This window comes from Hemitrygon akajei, chromosome 9 (assembly GCF_048418815.1).
Source record: "Hemitrygon akajei chromosome 9, sHemAka1.3, whole genome shotgun sequence".
Taxonomy (NCBI): domain Eukaryota; kingdom Metazoa; phylum Chordata; class Chondrichthyes; order Myliobatiformes; family Dasyatidae; genus Hemitrygon; species Hemitrygon akajei.
In genome coordinates this window covers 95,989,213-96,015,414 of record NC_133132.1, presented here as the reverse complement: position 1 = coordinate 96,015,414, position 26,202 = coordinate 95,989,213, and the positions used below count along the sequence as shown (strand labels likewise).

At 41.9% G+C, this 26,202-nt stretch overlaps 1 protein-coding gene across 6 annotated transcripts in view; it reads right to left on the bottom strand.

The window, feature by feature from the left end:
- The window catches only part of dst (dystonin), a 579,575-nt gene that overhangs the window by 338,536 nt on the left and 214,837 nt on the right, over nt 1-26,202 (bottom strand). For all 6 annotated transcript variants that reach the window (XM_073056532.1, XM_073056533.1, XM_073056534.1 and 3 more), the window contains one exon: nt 7,495-7,661. In XM_073056532.1, coding sequence (XP_072912633.1) covers nt 7,495-7,661 — 167 coding nt within the window. The remainder of the gene's footprint in view (nt 1-7,494; nt 7,662-26,202) is intronic.

Genomic DNA, 26,202 nt, shown 5'->3' with positions numbered 1-26,202 from the left:
TAACCTAAGAAAAGATATGCAGGCATTGGAGAGGTTTCAGAGGAGGTTCAGAGAAGGTTCACAAGGATGATTCCGGGAATGAAAGGGTTATCTTATGAGGAACGTTTGCTGTCTCTGGGCCTGTACTTGCTGGAACTTAGAAGAATGGGGAGTGATTTCATTGAAACATTTTGAATGTTGAAAGAGTCGATGTGGAAAAGTTGTTTCCCATGATGGCGGTGTTTTGGAGAAGAGGGCACAGCCTCAGGGTAGAGGGGCATCCATTTAAAACACAGAGGCAGAGATATTTCTTTAGCCAGAGGCTTGTGAATATGTGGAATTTATTACCACGGGCAGCTCTGGAGGCCAGGCCATTGGATGTGTTTAAGGTGGAGATTGATAGGTTCTTGATTGGTCATGGCATCAAAGATTTGAGGAGGGGAAAAAAAAGATGAGCCAAAAATGGCAGAGCAGGCTCAATGGGCCAAATGTTCTAATTGTGCTCCTATGTCTTATGCTCTCTAATCCAAACAGCATCCTGGTAAATCTCCTCTACAGTCGCTCTAAAGCTTCTACGTCTATCCTGTAATGGGGTGAAAAGAACAAAACACAACATTCCAAGTGCTGTGTTTTGTTCCAATCCCAAACCCACCAGGGTTTTAAATATTACCTCACGACTTTTGAACTCAGTCCCCTGACTAATGAAGGCCAATGCACGATACACCTTGTTAACTACCCTATCAGAAAGGCAAGTCCAGAATCCAAATAAAAACTTCAGAAACATTCAGGTGATATTTTGGAAAGCATCAGGATGGCTCAAGCTCTGGAAAGTAAAAAGGTTCTGAACATTTTCCAGAATTGATTACACAGATTCAACTAACTAAATACATTTTTCAAATTCACATGAAGGGTTATTCTCGATTCAGTCCAGATGCAATTTGCATGGTACATTTGCTAACGGTCTACATTTTTATCATGTCAGAGTCTATTTAATTATTGTCACTGGAAGACTGCAAAGCCGTTATTCAGGTGGAAGGCAAATAAAGAGAATCATTTAATGCAGACATCATTAACCGAAAGGTGAAAATAGTAACAAAGGCAAGAGAGAGAGAAGTTGGCCTGAACTGATTGGAAAACAACACTCACAGGGATGACAGCAGAGCAGCAATGGCTGGAATCTTTTAAAGCAATTCGCAAGGCACAGGATAGATACATCCCAAGAGGAAGAAGTATTCTAAAGGAAAGCTAACACAACCATGGCTAACAAGAGAAGTCAAGCCAACATAAAAGCCAAATAGAGTATATAATAGAGCAAAAATTAGTGGGAAGCTGGAGGATTGGGAAGCTTTTAAAGACCAATAGAAGGCAACTAAAAAGGTTATTAAGGTAAAGATAGAATATGAAACTAAGTTAGGCAATAATATTAAAGAGGATACCAAAAGTTTCTTCAGATACATAAAGTATAAAAGGGAATAGGATGGATATCAGACCATTGGAAAACAATACCAGAGAGGTAGTAATGGGGGACAAGGAAATGGCAGATGAACTGAATAAGTACTTTGCATCAATCTTCATGTTGGAAGACTCCAGCAGAACAGTGGAAATTCCAGTATCCAGGGTCATGAAGTGTGTGAAGTTACCATAACTAGAGAGAAGGTTCTTGGGGAAGCTGAATGGTCTGAAAGTAGATAAGTCACCTGGACCGGATAATGTACACCCCAGTGTTTTGAAAGAGGTGGCTAAAGAGATCGTGGAGGCGTTAGTAATGATCTTTCAAGAATCAATAGATTCTGGAATGGTTCTGGAAGGCTGGAAAATTACAAATGTCACTCCACTCTTCAAGAAGGGAGAGAGGCAGAAGAAAGGAAACTATAGGCTACTTAGTCTGACCTCAGTGGTTAGAAAGATGTGAAGTCAATCATCGAGGATGAGCTCTCAGGATACTTGGAGGCACATGATAAAATAGGTCATACTCAACATAGTTCCCTCCAGGGAAAATCTTGCCTGACAAATCTGTTGGAATTCTTTGAAGAAATAATAAGCAGGATAGACAAGGGAGAATCAGTTGATGTTGTATACTTGGATTTTCAGAAGGCCTTTGGCAAGATGCCAAAGTTACCAATCAATGGCATTACAGGACAGATTCTAGCATGGATAAAGCAGGGGCTGATTGGCAGTAGGTAAAGAATGGGAATAAAAGGAGCCTTTTCTGATTGGTTGCCAGTGACCAGTGGTGTTCCACAGGGATCTGTGTTGGGATCAATTCTTTTTACGCTATATGCCAATGATTTGAATGATGGAATAGATGGCTTTGTTGCAAAGTTTGCAGATGATATAAAGACAGGTGAAAGGGCATGTAGTTTTGAGGAAGTAGAGAGGCTACCAGAAAGACTTAGACAGATTCGGAGAATGGGCAAATAAGTGACAGATGGAATACAGTGTTGGGAAGTGTATGGTCCAACACTTTGGTAGAAGAAATGAAAAGGTTGACTATTTTCTAAATGGAGTGAAAATACAAAAAACTGAGATGCAAAGGGTCTTGGGAATACTTGTGCAGGATTTCCTAAAGGTTAATTTGCAGGTTGTGTCTGTGATGACGAAGGCAAATGCAATGTTAGCATTCATTTCAAGAGGGCTAGAATATAAAAGCAAGGATGTAATGTTGAGAGTTATAAAGCACTAGTGAGGCCTTACTTGGAGTACAGTGAGCAGTGATTGGACCCCTTACCTTAGAAAGGATGTACTGAAACTGGACAGGATACAAAGGAGGTTCACAAAAATGATTCCAGGATTAAATGGCTTGTCATATGAAGAGTGTTTGATGGCTCTGGGTCTGTGCTCGCTGGAATTCAGAAGAATGAGGGGTGACCTCATTGAAACCTATTGAATGGTGAAAGACCTTGACAGAGTGGATGTGGAGAGGATGTATCCTATGGTGGGAAAGCCTAAGACCAGAGGATACAGCCTGAGGATAGAGGGGCATCTTTTTTGAACAGGGATGTGGAGGAATTTCTTTAGCCGGAGAGTAGTGAATCTGTGGAATCCTTCGCCACAGGCAACTGTGGTGGCCATATCTTTATGTACATTGAAGGCAGAGGTTGATAGATTCTTGATTGGCATGAAGGAATACAGGGAGAAGACTGGAGATCAGGGCCGAGAAGAAAACTGAATCAGCCATTAATGATATGGCGGAGCAGACTTGATGGGTCAAGTGGCTTAATTCTGCTCCTATATCTATGGTATTATTGTCTTAATAGTGTTATGTGAGGGTAATGAAGAGGAGCAGGGGATATGAAGGTGGGAAGGAGTTGGGGGAGAGAGAAGCTTGAGGGTGGGGAGAGAGAGAGAAGGCATCTTTAGGCATTTTGCAGGAAATGAAGTACTTGTGAAGTATAATTGCCCTGTAAATTCCACAGCAAAACCCTCTCTAAAATCAGTGATGCGGGATATACGCTCGCTGGCCACTTTGTTATGTACACTTGTACATCTGCTCATCAATGCAAATATCTAATCAACCAATCATGTGGCAACAACTCAATACACCAAAGCATGCAGACATGGTCAAGAGGTTCAGTTGTTGTTCAGACCGAACATCAGAATGGGGAAGAATTGTGATCTACATGACTTTGACCACGGAATGATTGTTAGTGCCAGACAGGGTGGTTTGAGTATCTCAGAAACCGCTGACCTCCTGGGAGATTCATGCACGAAAGTCTCCATAGTTTACAGAGAATGATACGAGAAATGAAAAAAAAATCCGGTGAGCGGCATTTCTGTGGATGAAAACGCCTTTTTAATGAGAGAGTTAAGAGCAGAATGCCCAGGTTGGTTCAAGGCAACAGTAGTACAAGCAACCACAGGTTACCACAGTGGTGTGCAGAAAAGCATCTCCAAACGCACAACATGTCGAACATTGAAGTGGATGGCTCCACTTGTGTACCTAAATACAGCAGCCACTGAGTGTTCATGAGCTTTGATGTCCAAAAGTTCTTTAAAGCCAGTGAGTTATTTCTGATGTGTACTCACTTTGATGATGTGGGAAACAGCGTCAAAATGAATGACTTCATTGTTTGTTTCAATTACTTTGTTTGAGAATTTTCTTTGCTGGATAGAACTCCCACTGTTGTAGGATTGTTCTACATCCCTTCATGCTAAACCTCAGTTTACTTTCCTAGCCAGTGGAGTCCCTCTGTGCTGCCTCTCCTTCACGAAAGAAGCCGTGGATTTGGAAGAGCTGATGAATGAATATTAGGGTCAGAGAGTCATAGGACACTACAGCACAGAAACATTCATTATTTCCTTCCCTAACTGTACATAACATATGAAAAGACAAAGTAAAGCCTCAACAATAAGCCATTTGCAATTTGCCAACCAGCTTGGATTAATGAGGTGGCAAAGGAGGTCTCCCAAACAGCACAACACTGCAATATGTCCAAATTATTGTCAACTACATGTGCGGTGAAAAGGGTTGCATCAAAGGATTTTATATTCTGAATAATACGTAGTTCCTTGCTTAGTTTTAAATCTGCCTCAACAAGCACTGAAGCAATCCAGCACAACCCAAATAAATATTTGCCTGTTCAGTCAGATGGTGCATTGACAGGTACAGGTATAAAACAACAAAGCAATTAAACGTAACCAGCCTCCACCTAGATGTTTAAAACATCAGTCACAAAAGTTCTAAATTGTGTTGGCTAATTACACTTCATGGAAGAGTATGCTTCAGTATTTTCCTTTCGGTGACCACACCAGTGGTAATTTAACTTGGAATCTGCAAAGGCTATTGAGTAACATAAATGCACTTTATTTATCTGTGAAGGAATAAAAGTCGAAGTAAAAGAGTGTCAATGGAGAAACTTGGGCAACTTCCCTTTGGAGGGAAACTGGGCAATAAAAAATGAAGTTGAAACCCATATTTACCCATGCCTGCTTTCACCTATCACAAGTCAGCCACTGCTCTTTTCTGTCCCCTAACCTTCTTATTCTGACTTCTTCCTCTTTCTTTTCCAGTCCTGTTGAAGGACCTTAGCCTGAAACATTAACTGTTTATTCCTGTCCATAGATACTGCCTGGTTCCTTAAGGTAGTCATAGCTGGAGGAGGTAGTGGAGATAAATTCCCACTATCTATTAAATGCTCCAATGACGTTAGCCTCAAATAGCCTCTACCAACCAACTCCTGGCCTTCATGTTTGCCTTATTTACTAAATCCAGAAGAACAGTTTCTACTGACAGGAGAAGGGGGAAAGGCGGTTTACTGGTGCCTTAAAACCAGTCACTTCGGGCAGATGGTGCTCATCAGCTGTGGTCAGCGGCTCAACGAGTCGAAAAAAATCAGATCTCAAACCTCTGCTGCCTTGTGGGTATACCCACTCATGGGGAAGGCTTCGGGAGTAAGCCTTGAGGAAATATCCAGAGCTGGCATCCCTAAGGGAGTCCTACTTTGAGTTCAATGACAACTGGCAACTTCTGTGATGCCACGGATGCCAAACAATATTGGTCTCCACCATTCCTTTGGTTTCATCAGATGCATGGACAGGGGAAGCAAACTGCATGGGAAACAGCTTGCTCTCCATATCATACTGCCCTGGCTTGTTTGCACATCACGTCGACAGCTGGCACATAACACCCATGGTCAACCTCGACCAATGGAGGGCCTCATAGAGAGATGCTGCCTGACCAGCTGAGTTCCTTCAGTGGTTGGTGTGTGCTGCTGTGAAAAGATTCAACTGGCAATTGAACAGATAGCTTTATATAATAGGCTTGATCAATCCCTTTTGCTAAGTGGAATTCTGAATTTCAAATCAGAATTGGAATGGGAGTTTGGAAACAAATGATTGGAGGGTCAACAGCTGCTTCTGCTGAATGTATAATCATGCCAGCCATATCATCTCCAGTGATGTCAATTTTTAATTATGCAATACTTTAATTGCAGAGACCACCTTCCATTTGTAAAATACATGGAAACTTTCAACCCCAGCACCCACCCAAGATGAACAATTAGCCCAGCCCAATCTCATTAACAAGTCATAAGAATAGGATGTTAATCAACCATGATAATGGCATTTTCATGTCCAATTATTCTTTCTTTAATGATTGGTGGAGTACAGTTTATGGCAATCTGTCCCATTAATGGTTGCAAAACACAGAACATAGCAGAGGTCTTCAAAGAAAACAAAATTACTTTTAATCTTTGTTTGAAAGGGAAATATACTTCAATCATGTCTCATCTTAGCCTCCCTCTCCAATCAGGGAAAATAGTCCAGGCTGCTCTAGGCTCTCTTCAGAACTGAAACTCTCCATCCCAGGCAACATCTTGGTGATTTTCTTCTGCACCCTCTTCAGTGCTACCACATCCTTCCAATAGCACAGTGGTCAGAGCTGTACTAGTACTCCAGCTGAGGTTTGACCAGTGTTATGCCCTGACTAGTGATGGCCAGTATGCTTTCTTCACCATCTTATCTGCATGTGCTGCCACCTTCAAGCATCTTTGGACTTGTACCAAGAAGTCCCTCTGTTCCTCAATACTCCCTAGGATATTATAATTCATGTTCATACTCTCAATTGCACTACCTCACATTTATCTAGATTAAACCCAATGCGCCATTTCTCAGGTCATTTCACCAACACATCGATATCACCATGTAGCATGAGACTCCTTTCCACACTATCAACAGCTCCATCAGTCTTTGGAGCATTTTATAAACCTGAGACAGGAAGCTAAAATTGATCACTTAGTACAGGAAAAAGTAGTTCAGTTATGGCCCCAGTATTTACGAAAGGGTGGCCCAGCCTAAAACAGCCCCAAGCCAGAGGACTAAATATTGTTTTGATAGCCGGCACACACCTGACCTCAATTGTAGGGTCCTGCAGAATTAAGCGATACTTGACCTTTCCCTTTCATTCCTGGCCCTGAAGAAGGGTCTCGGCCCAAAAAGTCGGCTGTTTATTCATTTCCATAGATGCTTCCTGACTTGCTGAGTTCCTCCAGCATTTTGTGTGTGTTGCTTGAGTTCTACCTGTGTCTTTCTTCTCCCTAAACTCTGCTGAGTTTGAAACCCACTATCACATCACATCTCAACTCTTTCTGCTCTAAGAAAAACACCCACATTTTCCAGTCTACTCATGAACCTAAAAACATAAGAAATATGAGCTCGAGCATCTTGCACAACAACCCTGCTCCACCATTCAATAAGACCATGGCTCATCTGGCCGTGGACTCAGCTCCACCTACCTGCCTTTTCCCCGTAACCCTTCATTCATCTGCTATGCAAAAATCTACCAAACTCTGTCTAAAATAGATTCAATGAGTTGGCCTCTACTTCTTCCCTGAGCAAAGAATTCCATAGATTCACTGCTCTCAGGGAAAAGCAGCTTCTCTCCTCAGTGCCATCATAAATCTATTTCCACACTTCTTAAAACTATGTCTCCTAGTTCTGGTTTCTCAACTTACTTCCCACTTTCTTACCTACCCCTTTCATAATTTTATATGAAACTCCACCAAAGGAAAGCTGTACCTGTATCTGTGAATGATCGCATTGAATAGTCTGCCATCCCTCCAACACGAAGTGAAGTTATCACACCGGATTCCAGTGTGGCCTTCTGCCGCCAGCTGTGACCACAGTAAGAGTTTCTCCTTCGCTGACATATCCTCAGACTCTCCTGTAACATGGATGTCAGAGATCTGAAAAACAAATTTTAAAGTTAAACAATCATTTGTGCTTCTGGTATCAAAAACACCATCACAATGTTCTACCATTCTCAAACTTTCAACTACCTCATACAGGACACACAACCCAAAACAATCAACACTCTTAAAATTAACACTCCGAATGTTAAAAGGCCCGAACTGATTAGATATGGCAAAGTTATTTCCCATGGTAGGGGAGTCTAGGACAAGAGGGCATGACTTCAGGATCGAAGGACGTCCATTTAGAACTGAGATGCGGAGAAATTACTTTAGTCAGAGGGTGGTAAATCTGTGGAATTTGTTGCCACGAGTGGCTGTGGAGGCCAAGTCATTGGGTGTATTTAAGGCAGAGATAGATAGGTTCTTGATTAGTCAGGGCATCAAAGGGTATGGAGTGAAGGCAGGGGACAGGGGATGACTTGAAGAATTGGATCAGCCCATGATTGAGTGGTGGAGCAGACTCAATGGGCCAAATGGCCTACTTCTTCTCTATATCTTATGATCTTATGATTCAGATTAGCCATTATCCAACCATCTGAACTGGTGTACAGAAAGGAATAGAATTTCCATAGCAATTTACCTAACTCATGTCAAAAATAAATGCAGGAATTTTATGTACATGTTGAACTTCTGCACCAGTTAACAAACACAACTAGAAGCTCTTTCCACCAAGTCCCATTCTGAGCTAATCATCATATACTTTATTTGGATCATTTGCAGTTTTAGAAATCAACTGATGGAATGAATGAGCGAATTTGTAGAATGCATTCAAGATGGCTTTTTCCAGGAGCTTGTGGTTGGGCCCACAAGGGGAAAGGCAATTCTGGATTGGGTATTGTGTAATAAAGCAGATTTGATTTGGGAGCTTAAGGTAAAGGAATCCTTAGGAGTGGCAAGAAACAAAATATGATAGAATTCACCCTACAGTTTGAGAGAGAGAAGCTAAAGTTAGATGTATTAGTATTACAGTGGAGTAAAGGGAATTACAGAGACATGATAGAGGAGTTGGTCGAAGTGGATTGGAAGGTGATGCTAGCAAAGACACTGGCAGAACAGCAATGGCTGGAGTTTCTGGGACCAATTCGAAAGGCACAGGATAGATACATCCCAAAGATGTATCTTTGTTAGCCTGTTAGCCAGTTAGCCTGACGTCAGTGGTTAGGAAGAGTTTGGAGTCCATTATGAAGGATGAGGTTTCAGGGTACTTGGAGGTACGTGATAAAATTTGCCGAAGTCAGCAGGGTTTCCTTAGAGGAAAATCTTTTCTGACTAATCTGTTGGAATTCTTTGAGGAAATAACAGGCAGGAAAGACAAAGGAGAGTCAGTGGATGTTGTTTACTTGGATTTTCAAAAGGCTTTTCACAAGGTGTTGCACATGAAGCTGCTTAACAAGATAAGAGCCCATGGTGTTAAAAGAAAGATACTAGCATGGATAGAATATTAGCTGACCGGCAGGAAGCAAAGAGTGGGAATAAAAGGGGAATTTTCAGGTTGACTGCAGGTGACTAGTGGTGTTTGGCTGGGGCTAGTGTTGGGACCACTTCTTTTCATGTTATATGTCAAAGATTTGGATGATTGAATTGATGACTTTGTCACCAAGTTTGCAGATGATACAGAGATAGTTGGAGGGGCAGGTAGTATGAGGAAGCAGGGAGTCTGCAGATGGACTTAAGATAGATTGAGAGAATGGGCAAAGAAGTGGCAGGTGGAATATAGTGAACAGACTGTATGGTCATGAAATATGGTAGAAGGAATAAACACATATACTATTTCGAACCTGGGAGAAAATTCAAAACTCATATGTGCAAAGGACTTGGAAATCCTTGTGCAGGATTCCCGAAGGGTTAATTTGATGGCTCTGGGCCTGTGGTCACTGGAGAATGGGGGGGGGGGGTGGAATCTCACTGAAACCCATCAAACATTGAAAGGCCTAGATAGGGTAGATGGAGCTTGTCAGCCTGGGAATGCAGTCAATCTAAGAGAGGGAAAACTCTGATTTCAAACCTCCACTGTCTTGCAGCCATACCCACTCATGGGCAAGGCTTTGGGAGTAAATCCTGAGGACAAATCCGGAGGTGGAGTCCCTAAGGCAGTCTGACATTGCCTTCAACCTCATTCTGGCAACTCCTGCAACGACATTGGTGCCAAGCTATACTGGCCCTTGCCCTTCCCTCGGACAACATCAGTGTCGTGGAGAGGGGAGACTTGCTGCATGGACAGCTGCTGGTCTTCCATACAACTTTGCCCAGGACTGCACCCTGGAAACCATTAAGACTAATTGATGCCACCAGATAGGGTAGATGTGGAGAGGATGTTCCTATAGTGGGGGAGTCTAGGGATAATGGACATAGCCTCAGAATGGAGGGACATCCATTTACAACAGAGATGAGGAGGAATTTCTTTAGCCAGAGGGTAGTGGACCTGTAGAATTCAATGCCACGGATGGCTGTGGTGTCATTAGGTATATTTAAAGTGGAGGTTGTATGGTTCTTGATTAGTAAGGGCATCAAAGGTTAAGGGGAGAAGGCAGAAGAATGGTGATCAGAAGGATAATAAATCAGCCATGATAGAATGCTGGAGCAGACTCAATAGGCCGAATGCCTAATTCTTTTCCTATGTCTTATGATGTGATGGTCTTAAAAAAAGGGCAAGATGGAGTAAATAAGAGATACAGCAGTTCAATGATAAAACCATAACTATAAACAACACAAAAGAAGCGGATGCAAGTCTCCATAAACCTCTTAAGTTTGATGCGATGCATTTAATCTTTCATTGACCTCGTGGGCTTTCAACTAGGGAAAAAAAAATTGGTATGAAGCCAAAATAAATGAATTTTTCATGGACTTAATTGGAACCCTTAAGTGGCCAAAGTGGAAAAAGAAACAGCAAAAAAAATGTTGGTAAAAGTTGAAATTGAGCAAACCTATGTACCATTCCTCAAAGCAAAATGAATGAAGTCGCACGGTTGGTGCAAAAGAGTGTCTAAGTTATCCTGGACATACCTGCCACAGCAGGGGTGCAACAGAGGCTCACCTGGTGGATTCCTGGGGCAGGGAAAGAGATTAACCAGAGTGGGCCTGCACTCTCTGCAGTTCATTGAATGAGATTAGGTCTCAAACAAATATACAGGAAATTTCTCAGAGATTTCTACAAGCATGACTCAAAATCTCACAATAAGTGGTTGCTCATCCAGGACTGAGATGCAAAGAAATTTCTTCAGCTGGAGTGTTTTGATTCTCTATGATTCCCTACCCGAATGGGCTGTGGGGCCTACGTCACTCAGGATATTCAAAGCAAAGATCAATAGATCTTAAAATCTTCAAGTAGCAAAGGGACATGGGATTTGTGCAGGAAAGTGTCTTTAATGTCTTAACTTATTGAATGGAAGAACAGGCACAATGGGCCAAATAGCCTATTCTTCCTCCCGCTGTGAAAATAAGGAAGCCCTTTGCACACCATTCTGTAACTGGATTGTACAAGTGAGCCACAGAACCTCTCTCAGGGTAAATACCAGTGCAGACTGGTCTTCTGATGCATTTCAGGTGGGTTGTCCGAGGAATAAGGGTATTAATGGGAATGCTGAAGGAAAATAAAACATAGGAAAGCCAGAGGGAAAAGGAACTCCTTTTCTGAACATTTTCATCAAACAGCTTTGTTTATTGGGTATAAGGAGATTGAAGGTATGAGAAAGCTTTACTAACTGGCAGTATACAATCATATAACAATCTCTTTAGTGTCCTTGTGGAGCTTAATCATGGAATGGCTGACTGCCGGCAGTTGTGTGCAGGTCAAAGGTTATTTTAAAAAAATCCTACATAAAAATAACCATCATAAGGTTGGCAACACTTCATATATTTGAATCATTTGGCTCCTTTCATTATTTCATTTGATTTTCTTTTAGCAATTTCCAAACTTGCATCATCACTTTCAGTTTTCACCTCCCAGTAGTTCAGGAGATCTAACAAACTCTTTTTGGTTACATCGCTGGCATTGGCCATGACTCAGATAATTACACCCTTGCTCCAAATCACAAGAATCTGGGTTCAAGTCCCAGTCCATAGCTTCAGCACAAAAGTCACGGTGAACTCTATGGCCATAATTTCCGGATACCGGCATAAGGGGAAACCTGCTTCTACACTGCCAACCCTCTCACGACTTTATATGTGGCAATAGCACCACTTCCCATTCTTCTGAACTCCAATATTCTAATAGTCCAGATTACTCAAACTTTCCCAGTATGACAATCCCTCCAACCCAGGAATGAACCTCATGAACCCTTTCAGAAGCTGGCTCCAATGCAGGCATAAATAAATAAGGAGACATAAATTACTTGCAGTACACCATATGTTGTCTTAAAAAGTGCAGTAAAGTTGTGTCAAGACTTCACTACTTTTATAATGACAACTAATATTGTATTTGAGTTCTTAATGACTTGCTTTGTCTGCATGATTTTTGTGTTTTATGTCCAAGGATACCTGATCTCTCCATGCAGCAGTGTTCTGTACTTCTCTTCATTTAAACTTGGTCCATCTTCCTATCAAGGTGGGGGTACCCTATCAATACCCGACATCATACACCATCAGCTAAATTGTGACCACACTCTTCACTTCTGCCACACAACTTGCTTGCCTACTTACCTTTGTCTCACTGGGAAAATTGGCTATAATATAGACTACATCAGGTGGAGAGAATCCATGTAAGTAGCTGGAGTCGCAACACTGTTCCCTATGACAACCAAGGGCTGTGGCATGGTAGCGTAGCAGTTAGCATAACACTATTACAGTGCCAGTGGCCCAGGTTCAATTCACAACTCTGGCTATATAAGGAATTTGTACATTCTCCTAGTGACCATGTGGATTTCCTCTAGGTGTTCTGGCTTCCTCCCCGTTTCCAAATACACATGCGTTAGTAGTTGGATTGGTCACATGGGAGTAATTGGGCAGCAGCAGCTTATTGGGCCAGAAGGGCCTGTACCTCCAAATGAAAATAAAATCTAGAAATTACCCATTTATTCCAACGTTGTTTCTGTTTGATAGCCTAAATTCCAGTAAGCTAACATATGACCAACAGCATCTTCTGTAAAAAAACTTTTATATGGCACATAATTAAATGCATAATGGAAGTCTAAATATTTTACATCTATCTATCACCCTTATCCATCCTCCTACTTGTCAAATAGGATTTCCCTTTCAACAAATGTATTGACTATGCCAAAGTACACAATGATTTTTCTGAATGCTCTGTTGCTAATCCATTAATATATTCCAGCATTTTGTCCAATAATATTAGGCTAATAATAGACTCCAGTTCCTGTCTTCTGTCTCTCTACATGCTTGAATGGGGTATTACACTGGTGTCTTTCAGAAAGCTAGCTCATTTCTGAAGATCACAATGAATTTATCCACAATCTCTGCAGCCACTGCTTTTGAGATCTTGGCTAGGTTGCAAACCATCTAATGTCAGCATTTAGTCTTCTTAAACCCACAGAGGATGTCCTGAGGCATTATATTTTTCAAAATAAAAACAGTTTGCACTTAATACAAACAAAATGCTAAAGGAACTCAGCAGGACTATAGAAAACAAGATGTGGAGTAGATTTCAAAGGTGGCGGAAGGACAGGGAGAAGCACAAGGTGATTGGTGAAACCAGGAGGGGGAGGGGTTTTATTTTCAGAAGTATTTGTTGTCAGAAGCCCACCCGAATTGTCTTTGCCTTAAATCATTACCTCTTTTTACAGGTGCTGTCTGACTTGCAGTTTCCTGTATTTTCTGGTTTTGTTAACTTCAGATTTTCAGTATCTGAAATGTTTTAAAACTTTTGTTCACTACTACTTTTTCTAATTCTCATGCAGCTTTTTTGAATAAGTGAATGTAACTAATGTATTACAAAAATTAAAGCATTGTGATCGACATTAATTCACACATATAAATAACAGTTAATTTGCAACCTTCATAGTTAAAATTCCTACTGGCAGCATACAGATGGCTCAGGTGAGTGAAGAGAGATCAAATCAGGTGGCAGAATCAGCTTGCAGACTGTGATCAGATCACAAGACCATGAGATATAGGAGCAGAATTAGGCCATTGGCCCATTGAGTCTGCTCCGCCATTCCATCATGGCTGGTTTACTTTTCAAACTCCATTAACCTGCTTTCTCCCCGGTGATGAAATAATTTCATAAATAACTAGAAACTGATATTGATCATAGAAGTTTGAAAACAGGAAATAGAAGTGTGTGATCATGTGATATATATCACGTGAATTATAGTACAAATGACCTCAGCTGGTAACCCTTGGTCAGATAATGGGATAGTTTTCATGTCTCAAAAATTGGTCCTTCTCATTATCAATGTTGCTAAGAGCTGCATAATAACAGAAAAAATACAAACAGCTTCCAAATGCATTTCAGTTATATGATGTGTCCAACACAGCTTATGGTAAAGGACTGAGGGGGTTTCAACATCTGGAAAAATATTACAACCGTCCGAACATCTTGTCTTGAAAGCCTTTGGAGCACCGTTGACAGTTTTGGCTTCAGGACAACATAAATATTTTTGATATTTCCTTACTGGAAAAAATGAGCTGGAGTTCATCCAGGATAATAATTTTGTTCCTGTACAGAATCTGCTTTCAGAACTCACAATGAGCCGTTCTGCCAAAGCCACTGCACGCTCAGCCTTCGAGCACATGTCAAGAAAGTTCAGCCAAAGCAATCCAGTGTTCCGTTTAGGCCGTTAACAAATGATGTCACCTTCCATTCCTTTCAAATTCCGTTACTGTACCCAACAGTCTACAAATTCCTCAGATACATAAATTTTCTCTGTGTACACATAAGGACAAGGAGAAGGAATAAAAGGCTAAGAGAATGGGATAGAGGCAGAGGCAGGGGCAGGGAAGACGGACCCAGAGCAGGTCAAAACACATATTTTCAAAGCTCATCATCCTCACAGTGACTGCTGGATTCGCATATAAGTCAAAGTATGTAAATGTCACTATATAACTTTAAGATTCACTTTCTTGCAGCCATTTACAGGGAAAATAATGAAATGCAATAAAATTTATGAAAAACCACAAGTGAATAAAGACTGGCAAACAACTAATGAGGAAAAGAAGACAAATTTTACAAAAAAGTAATACAGAGAACATGAATTGCAGAGTCCTTGGAAGTGTAGATTGTGGAATCAGTTTAGTGTAGAAATGAGTGAAGTTATCCACACTGGTTTAGGAACCTGATGGTTGTACGGTAATAACTGTTTCTGAACATGAAGGTGTGGTACATAAGGCCCCTGTACCTCATGCCTGATGTTGGAAGTAAGAAGAGAGCCTGGCCTGGACAGTGGAGGTCTTTGATGATGGATACTGCTTTCTAAGGCAGCAGTCCTTGTAAATGTGCTCAATGGAGGGAGGGCTTTGCCTGAGATGGAGTGAGTAACCATGTTATGAGCAGTCTGCTCACGTCAAACAGAATCATTGTTTCCTGTTTGCACATTGCTACAGCTGCTCATTCTATTGAGCTTGGAGTTTATCGCCCAAAGAAGGTCATGATCAAATCAACTATGAACGTCTCGAGAGACTGTACAGCCCACTCCTGCTCCTAGTCTTACATGGAATATTCACAGTTCGAGAGGAAGTCAATAAAAAGAAACAGTAGATGCTGGATACTGAGTGCAGAGTGGAACAGTTATAGAGCCACTTCTCCACAATGCCAGAAACCCGGGTTCAATACTGACCTTAGGTGTTGTCTGCATAGACTTTGCACATCATTGTCGAATTTAACTATTAAAGATTAATCTTTATAAATTAGCTATATTTGTCACAGGTACCTTGAAACATACATGTGACAATCCAGTCACATCACACATGTGACTGTGGTTGATTGCTGATGCAAACAAATGGGTCATTTTCGTTGACAATCAACAGGATGTGCTGGGGGCACCGTTGAGATGCACCAGTGTTAATCATCAGCGAGGAGGAGATATTATCACCAATCCGCACATATTGAGGTCTTCTTTGCAGAGGGAGGTACAGAGGCCCGGGTTCTGTAGATTGTTGAACATGGCATGTCTACAACTTACTAACCATACCCACATGTTTTTAGAGTATGGGAGGAAACATCTTACAGACAGCGATGAGAATTGTACCCACTTGGCACATGGCCAAGTGGTTAAGGTTTTGGGCTGACGATCTGAAGGTTGTTAGTTCAAGCCTCAGCCGAGGCAGTGTGTGTGTCCTTGAGCAAGGCACTTAACCACACACTGCTCCTGCACATTTATAGCCCAGTGGCAGCGGTTAGTGCAGTATGGACAGGACAAGACCAGAGAACCTGGGTTGCTGGTACTGTAAACATCATGTGCCACAGACAATAAAGACAGTTTCTTGTCACAGGCACAAGGATATGTATGCACAGGTTCAACAAAAATTTAACTTGCAGCAACATCACAGGCATGTAGCCTAAGAGACACAATATTCACAAGAAAATCATATATTATACAAGGGACACAATTTGAGCAGAAACCATGCAAGTTAGTCAACGTTCTAATTTTTTTTACAGCTGAGCAGACCGACTGTTGCTCTGACAAGAAATTTTTATGCAGCCTGTAAACTAAGTGCTACACTAAATATTTTTTTGTAATATCCACATAGAACGAATATCAGGAATACATATGTGTTTCACTGAGACATGATTATCTGAGCAAATTCTGGATTCCAACGCTACTATGAATGGGCTTTCAACAATACAATACAATACAATACAGTGCAGTAAGAAGAAGGGAGCTGAACTTGCCGTGCTTGTGAACAATAGATGGTATAATTCCAGTCACATTTCTATGAAAAAATGGATCTGCGGTCCAGACGTCAAACTGCTTGCTGTGGGCTTGCCTCCGTTTTCTCTACCATGTGAGTTCAGCCACACCATATTGCTTGTTGTCTACATTCCCCTTTCCCAATGCAGTCCTGATGCTGCATGTGACATCATACACACTACCATCACGAGAGTCCAGATTCAAAACCCCAATGCGTTCATTGCAGTATCAGGAAACTTCGACCACGCTTCTCTCTCAATAACCCTACCCACCTTTGATCAGTTTGTTAAGTGTCATACAAGAGAAAATAAAACATTGGATCTCTTGTATGCAAACATTAAAGATGCATACAACTCTACAGCTCTCCCCCCACTTGGAAGATCAGATCACAACCTGGTTCTCCTCATGTATAGTAGTAAAGAAATGGTATCCAGAGGCCATTGAAACCTTGAAGGGTTGCTTTAAGGTTACTGACTGAAATATGCTTTGCGAACCATATGGAGGGGTCTTTACTGGTTGCATCACTGGCTACATCAACTCTGTGTGGACACTGTACACCATCATGGACTGACAACAAACCACGGGTCACCAGTGATCTAAAGGCTCTTCTCAACCAGAAAAAGAGAGCCTTTAGATCAGGAGACAGGGAGGAATTGAAACATATGCAGAAGGAGCTAAAGGAGAATATTGAGGTGGCTAAACCGGAATACTGGATAGAGCTGGAGAACAAGCTTGGGTGGAGTAGCAAATGGGAGGTGTGGAGAGGCATGAAGAACATCACTGGCTTCAATCAGCCTATCTGCAGAGCAACCCGAGAATGCAGCCATGAATGGGCTAATGAGTTAAACCAATTCTTCAATAGGTTTGATAATTGCCCTCCTGTTCACACCCCCCTCTGCACACCAGTCCAGGTGCTAAGGCACCCAATACTCCCTCAACACCTCCCCTCCTTTCTCTTTCCTTCTCCAATTCAACATGTGGATGAACAACACAGACTACCACCATCTACACCTCCTCCTTGCCCTGCATCTAATATCCACACCTCCACATACCAACTGCTATTGTCCCAATTTTCACCTCCTCCAACCCCCACCTTCCACCAACTCCCCAGTCAACATGGACTCACCTTTGCTACTGAGCAGGTGAGAAAAGTTCTGGGGAAATTCAGACACGGCAAAGCGTTGGGACTGGATGGAGTGAACCCCAAGATCCTGAAGGAGTGTGCTGAGCAGCTGTGTGGAGTTCTCCAGCACATTTTCAATTTGAGTCTCAGCCTGGAAAGGGTCCCAACTGTGTGGAAAACATTGTGTGTGGTCCCAGTACCCAAGAAGGGCCAACCAAAAGTCTTGACTGAATTCTTTCCAGTGGCCCTGACCTCACACATCATGAAGACCCTAGAGAGGCTGGTTCTGGCTCACCTCCGACCTCTGGTCAAATTAGCCCTCATTCTCCTGCAGTTTGCCTAACTGGAGCACACTGGAGTCAACAATGCAGTCATCTACCCACTGAACAGAGCCTACTCTCATTTGGATAAGCAGGGCAGCACTGCGAGGGTCATGTTTTTTTATCTCTCAAGTGCCTTCAACACCATACAGTCCTCACTGATGGAGGAAAAGCTCCGTTCAATGTAGGTTGGCAATTCCATTGTATCCTAGATAATGGACTACCTGACTGGCAGACCATATTGTGTACCGCTTCAGAGGTCAGTGTCAGAAGACTGATACAGGAGACTGTATTGGTTCTCTTCCTGTTTACTCTGTATACTTCAGACTTGAATACAAAACTGAGTCATGCCATCTATAGAAATTCTCCCATGACTCAGCAGTAGTTGGGTGTGTAAAGGGAGGCCAGGAGGATGAATACAGAGCCCTGGTGGAGGACTTTGTCAAATGGAGCAAGCTGAATGTTCTGTAGCTAAACATTAGTCAGACAAAGGAGATGGTGATGGACTTTAGGAAGACTAAGACTGCACTGCTCCCTGTTACCATTGATGGTGAGGAAGTAGATGTGGTGAGGACCTACAAGTACCTGGGGGTGCACCTGGGTGATAGACTTGAGTGGAGCACCAACATAGAGGCTGTTTACAAGAAGGGTCAGAGTCACCTCTACTTCCAGAGGAGACTGAGGTCCTTTGGAGTATGCAGGCTTCTCCTTCACATGTTCTACCAGTCTGTTGCCACCAGTACAATCTTCTATATGGTGGTGTGCTGGGGCAATGGCATCAATACGGGTGATGCCAATAAGCTCAATAAACTAATTAGATGGCTGGCTCTGTTGTAGGAGTCAAACTAGACACAATGGAGGCTGTGGTAAAACAAAGGACCTGGCAATTCTGGAGAATGTTTCTCACCTTCTGTATGCCATTTTGGCTGCACAGTAGAACACTTTTAAGAATACACTACGACAACTGTGCTGCTCCTAAGAGCATAATATGAGGTCATTCTTACCCTCGGCCATTAGGCTCTATAATGAGTCAACCTATAGCCAGGGAAGTGTGACCTCCTCCTGTTAGACTGTTTGTGGTAACTTACTTTTGATTTGTTCTACTTCCCTTCTAATATTTATATCTGTGCACTTGTAATGCTGCTGTGACACTGTAATCTCCTTTGGAATCAATAAGGATTCTATCAATCTATCTGTCAAACACAAACCACAACTCACAATAGATGTAAATAACATCAGGCAGTCAAAGCAACTGACAGGCACAACAGCAAAAGTAAACTGTTTTGACTAATTAATGTCAATGCTCAGTGGGCTGATGGTTTATTAACAATGAGCTAACAACTTCCATTCAGTGTTTATTGTTACAATTTGTAACAGCTGTAACTTGAAACACTGAAAATGTAAATATGTTGAAGCTCTAAAATGTTTCAAAGTAAAGGTTGTGGTACATTTATTATTTAGAAAACTTATGAAACACATTGTTAATTACGGGGCAGTTCACAATTACATTAACATATTGCAGGTTTCCTCTGGGTGCTCTGGTTTCCTCCCACATTTCAAACACACACTGGTTAATAGGTTAATTGGTCACATGGCTGTAATTGACAACAGCAGAGTTTAACGCAGGTTGGTGGTGCTGTAACAAATACTACGAAAGGATTCGCATGTTGAGTCTGAAAGAAATTAACAAAAATGAACATGACTAGCCTGGCCTTGGTCCAAAATACAAGCACTGACTTTAGAGAGGGTTTTGCTGTGGAATTTACTGGGCAATTAAACTTCACAAGTACTTCATTTCCTGCAAAATTCCTAGATGTCTTCTCTCTTCCCCCCCACCCCCGCCCCAGCACCTCAGCTCCTTCCTTCTCTCTCTCCATACTCCTCTCTCTCCACCAGCTCCTTCCCTCTCCCCAAAGCTTCAGCTCTCTCTCCCCCAACTCCTTTTCACCTTCATTCATCCCTTGCTCCACTTCTTTTCCCTCACATAACACTATTAAGACATGAGATATACAAGCCATTTGGCCCATCAAGTTGGCGCCGCCATTTCATCATGGTTGATCCAATTTTTCTCTCAGCCGCAATCTCCTAACTTCTCCCCGTATCCCTTCATGACAATCAAGAATCTATCAACTTCTTCCTTAAATATACATAAAGACATGCCTAACACAGCTGCCTGTGGCAAAGAATTCCACATTCACCACTCTGGCTAAAGAAATTCCTCATCTCCATTCTAAAAGGATTGCACTCTATTCTGATGCTTAGACTCTGGTCTTAGACTCTCCCACCATCCTCTCCACATTCACTCTATCAAGGAACCACGACTAGAAACCACGACTCAATAGGTTTCAATCAGGTCACCCCTCATTCTTCTGAGTTCCAGTGAACATAGGCCCAGAGCCATCAAACACTCTTCATATAACAAGCAGTTCAAACCTGGAATCATTTTCATGAACTTCCTTTGAACCTTCTCCAGTTTCAGCACATCCTTTCTAAGATAAGGGGCCTAAAAATGCTCACAATACTCCAGTGAGGCCTCACCAGTGTTTTATAAAGATTCAACATTAGTTTCTTACTTTTATATTCTAGTCCTCTTGAAATGAATGCTAACATCACATTTGCCTTCCTCACCACAGATTCAACCTGCAAATTAAACTTCAGGGAATCCTGCACAAGGTCTCCCAAGATCCTTTGTACCTCATTTTTTTCTCTCTATTTAAAAAGGTCAACCCTTTCATTTCTTCTACCAAAGTGCAGGACCATACACTTCCCATAACTGTATTCCAACTGCCATTTCTTTCCTCATTCTCCTAATCTAAGTCCTACTGTAGCCTCAGAAATACTTCCTCAAAACTACCCGCCCTCCACCTACCTTCATATTATATGAAAATTTTGCAACAAAGCCATCGATTCCATCATTGACATTTAATATAAAAAGAATTGATCCTAACACAGACCCTGTGGAATACCACTCGTCACCAGCAGCCAACCAGAAAAGGCTCCCTTTATTCCTACTCTTTGCCTTTCTGCCAATCAGCCACTGCTTTAATCATGCTAGAATCTTTCCTGAAATACCATGGACTCATAGCTTGTTAAGCAGCCTCATGTGTGGCACCTAGTCAAAGGCCTTCTGAAAATCCAAGTACACAACATTAACTGATTCTCCTTTGTCTATCCTGCTTGCTATTCCTTCAAAGAATTCCAGAAGATTTTCCAGGCAAGATTTTCCCTTGAAGAAATCATGCTGAGTACAGTCTATTTTATTATGTGCCTCCAAGTTACCTGAATCCTCATTTTTAATAACCGACTCCAACAACTTCCCAATCACTGAGGTCAGACTAACTGGCTTATAATTTTCCTTCTTCTGCCTCTCTTCCTTCTTGAAGAGTGGTTTGACATTTGCAATTTCCCAATTTTCTGGAACCATTCCAGAATCTAGTGAATCTCGAAAGATCATTACTAATGCTCTACAATCTCTTCAGCCACTTCTTTCATAATTCTGGGGTGTACACAATCTGGTCCAGGAGATTTCTGTACTGTCGGACCTTTCACTTTCTCAAGAACCTTCTCTCTAGTAATGGCAACTTCACACACTTCATTACACCTGACACATGGAACTTCCACCATACTGCCAGCATCTTCCAAAGTGAAGACTGATGCAAAGTACTTATTCAGTTCATCCACCATTTCCTTGTCCCCCATTACTCCCTTTAGAATACTTCTTCCTCTTTGGGATGTATATAGAGTATCCTGTGCTTTCCAAATTGCTTCCAGAAATTCCAACTATTGCTGCTCTGCCATCATCCCTGCCAGTGTTCTTTTCCAATCAATTCTAGTGAACTCCTCTCTCTCTTGCCTTTCTTCCCTTTCAGTTAACAACGTCTGTATTAAATAATCCTCTTTATTTCTGCCTTCCACCTGACAAATGGCTTTGCAATCTTTCAGTGACAATAATTAAATAGACTCTGACATGATAAAAAATGTAGACGGTTAGCAAATATATCATGCAAATTGCATCTGGACTGAATTGAGAATAACCCTTCATGTGAATTTGAAAAATGTATTTAATTAGTTGAATCTGTGTAATCAATTCTGGAAAATGTTCAGAATCTTTTTACTTCCCAGAGCTTGAGCCATCCTGATGCTTTCCAAAATATCACCTGAATGTTTCTGAAGTTTTTATTTGGATTCTGGACTTGCCTTTCCGAAGGGGTTGTTAACAAGGTGTATCGTGCATTGGCCTTCATTAGTCAGGGGACTGAGTTCAAGAGCCGTGAGGTAAAAATTGTAGCTCTAAAAAACCCTGGTTTGTCCACACTTGGAACGTTGTGTTTAGTTTCTTTCATGCCATTATGGGATGGATGTAGAAGCTTTGGAGAGACTGCAGAGCAGATTTACCAGGATGCTGCTTGGACTACAAAGCATAAGACTATAAAATCATAGGACATAGCAGCAGAATTAGGGTATTCGGCCCATCGAGTCCACTGTGACATTCAATCAAGGCTGATCCTTTTGCCTACCTCTCCCCCGCCCCACACTCCCTGGCCTTCTCCCCAAAACCTTTGATGCCGTGACCAATCAAGAACCTATCAAACACCGCCTTAAATACACCCAATGACCTGACCTCCATAGCTGCCCATGTTAACAAATTCCACAAGTTCACCATCCTTTGGCTAAAGAAGTTTCTCTGCCTCTCTGTTTTAAATGGATGCCCATTCCATCCTGAGGCTGTGCCCTCTTGTCCAGGACTCCCCCACCATGGGAAACATCCTTTCTTCATCTACTCCATCTAGGCCTTTCAACATTTGAAAAATTTCAATGAAAGCCCCCTTCATCCTTCTAAATTCAAGCGACTACAGACCCAGAGCCATTAAACGTTTCTCATATGATAACCCTTTTATTCCTGGAATCATCCTTGTGAACCTCTTCTGAATCCCCTCCATTGCCAGCACACCTTTTCTCAGATGAGAAGCCTAAAAACTGTTCACAATACTCAAGGTGAGGCCACACCAGTGCCTTCCTTATAAAGCCTCATCATCACATCCCTGCTCTTATATTCTAGACCTCCTGTAATGAATACTAACATTGCCTTTAGGGTGTTCTTCACAAGGATTCCCAAGTCCCTTTGCATCTCAGATTATTGTATTTTCTCCCCATTTTGAAAATAGTCTGCACATTTATTTCCACTACCAAAGTGCATGATCATGTGTTTTCCAACATTGCATTTCATTTGTTACTTTCTTGAGCATTCTCCGAATCTGGCTAAATCCTTCTTCAGCCTTCCTGTTTCCTCAACACTATCAGCCCCTCCATAAATCATCGTGTCTTCTGCAAACTTGGCATCTATTCCATCATCTAGGTCATTGATATCCAGCACAAAGGAAGCAGTCACAACACCAACACCACTAGTCACTGACAGCCAACCAGAAAAGTATCCTTCTATTCCCACTCGCTGCCTCCTACCATCAGACAATGCTCTAACCATGCCAGTAACTTTCCTGTAATATTATGGGATCTTAACTTGGTAAGCAGCCTTAAGTGTGGCACCTTATCAATGGCCTTCTGAAAATCCAAATATACAACATCCACTGTATCCCTTTTATCTATCCTACTTGTAATCTCCTTAAAGAATTCCAACAGGTTAGTCAGGCAAGATTTTCCCTTAAGGAAGCCATGCTGACTTTGACCTATCTTGTTCTGTGTCACCAAATACTCCATACCTCATCCATAACAATCAACTCCAACATCTTCCCAACCCCTGAGGTCAGGCTAATTGGTCTATAATTTCCTCTCTGCTGCCTTTCTCCCTTCTTAAAGAGTGGAGTGATATTTGCAATTTTCCAGTCCTCTACAACCATGCCAGAGTCTAATGAGTTATGAAAGATTATTTCTAATGCCTCCACAATCTCCTCTGCTACCTCTTTCAGAACCCTTGGATGCATTTCATCTAGTCCAAGTGACTTAGGCACCTTTAGGTCTTTCAGTTTTTTGAGCATCTTCTGCCTTGTAATAGTAACTGTACCCACTTATCTTCCTTCACACCCTTCAACACCTGGCACACTGCTAGTGTCTTCCACAGTGAAGACTGATGCAAAATACTCATTTGGTTCATCTGCCATCTCCTTATCCCCCGTTATTATTTCTCTGGCCTCATTTTCTTGTGGTACTATATCCACTCTTATTTTTTAAATAGTTGAAAAAGCTTTTACTATCTACTTTGATATTGTTTACTAGCTTCCTTTCCCTCCTGATGATTATTTTAGCTGCTCTCTGTAGGTTTTTAAAAGCTTCCCAATCCTCTATCTTCCTACTAATTTTTGCTTTACTGTGTGCCCACTCTTTTTCTTTTACATTAGCTTTGACTTCCCTTGTCAGCCACGGTTGTACTATTTTGCCATTTGAGTATTTCTTCATTTTTGTATTCCTTCACCTTCCTCGTTTTTCCTGGATACTCACACCATTGTTGCTTTGTTGTCATCCCTGCCAGCAGCTCCTTCCAATTTACTTTGACCAACTCCTCTCTCATACCACTGTTATTTCCTTTAACCACTGAAATACTGCTATGTCAGACTTTACTTTCTCTCCATCACATTCCAAGTTGAACTCAGTTATATTGTAATCACTGTCTCCTAATAGCTCCTTTACTTTAAGCTCCCTAATCACCTCTGGTAAATTACATAACACCAAATCCAGTATAGCTGATCCCCTAGTAGGCTCAGAGACACATTGTTCTAAAAATCTAATTCATAGGCATTCAACAAACTCACTTTCTGGAAATCTATTTACCAATCTGACTTTCCCAATCAACCTGCATGCTGAAATCTCCAATGACTGTCGTAACATTACCCTTTAGATACACCTTTTCTATTTCCTGTTGTAATCTGTGGTCAACATCCAGGCTATTGTTGGGAGGCCTGTATATAACTGCCATCAGTGTACTTTTACCCTTGCAGTTTCTTAACTCAGAAGGATTCAACATCTTCCAATCCTATGTCACATCTTTCTACTGATTTGATGCTATTCTTTATCAGCAGAGCCCTGCCACCACCTCTGACTACCTTCCTATCCCTCTGATACAACGTGTGACCTTAGACATACAGCTCCCAACTCAACCGTCCTTCAGCCATGACTCAGTGACGGCCACAACAGCATACCTGACAATCTGCAATAGTGCAACAAGATCATCCACCTTACTTCTTATACTTCATGCACTGAGATATAACACTTTGAGTACTGTAATTGCTACCCTTTTTGATTCCCTCATGCACTGCTGGTCATCCCGGTGTGTGAAATTTTGTCCTATAAGATGGGAGGGGAAGGAGAACAAGCTGGCAGATGAATCACCTCAACCCAATCTCTGTAAGTATTCCAATCACTCTGAATACTCTTTTAAATTGTATTTCTAGATACATCATAATTAACAGGCCCTTCCAACCTAGAGCCCAAGCCACCCAGTTACACCTACTAATCCGTACACCTTTGGAAATGGGAGGAAATAGGACTGCCTGGAAGAAACCCACAACTTCACCAGGAGAACAGACAAACTCCTGGATAGGCAGCGGTGGGAACTGAACCCAGGTCGCTGGGGCTGTAATAGCACACACTAACCACTGCACTACCAGGCAGCCTCAATACCATTCGCATTCAAAACTTATTCTTTTTTCAACAGCCAAATTAAATTTGACCCACTTAACTCTTGGGGGGGGGGGTCTCATACACAGACTGAATGAACTTCTTCTCAACTGCACATGTTGATAATGCTGCTTCTCCACAGGCAGGAAGCAGAATGCTTACACAAGCTGGAAAGCTGCATTTCCAGCAGAGATAGGTCTTTTTCCCTTTGCTTACCACTACAGAGGAGCTTTCACCAATGTCAAAGCAACTCCTGTCATCCACAGAGTCAGGCCAAGGCTCCTTAGTGTGCCATTATTCTCAGCCAGCAAGCATTATGCAATCTAAGCACAGTTCCATCAGACGCATCACATGGTGCCACAGTGGCACAGCTAGTAGAACACAGAACATAGAATACTACAGCACAGGACTGGCCCTTTGGCCCACAAAGTTGCACCAATCATTTAATATGCCAAGATCAATCTAACCCTTCTCTCCTACATAGCTCTCCATCTTTCTAACATCCAAGTCCCTATCTAAGAATTCCTAAAATGCCTTTAATGTATCTGCCTCCGCCACCACACTAACAAGGCTTTCCGTGCACTAAGCATACACTGTGTGAAGGACTTACCTCTGACATTCCTCCTATGCACTCCTCCAATCACTTTAAAACTATGCCC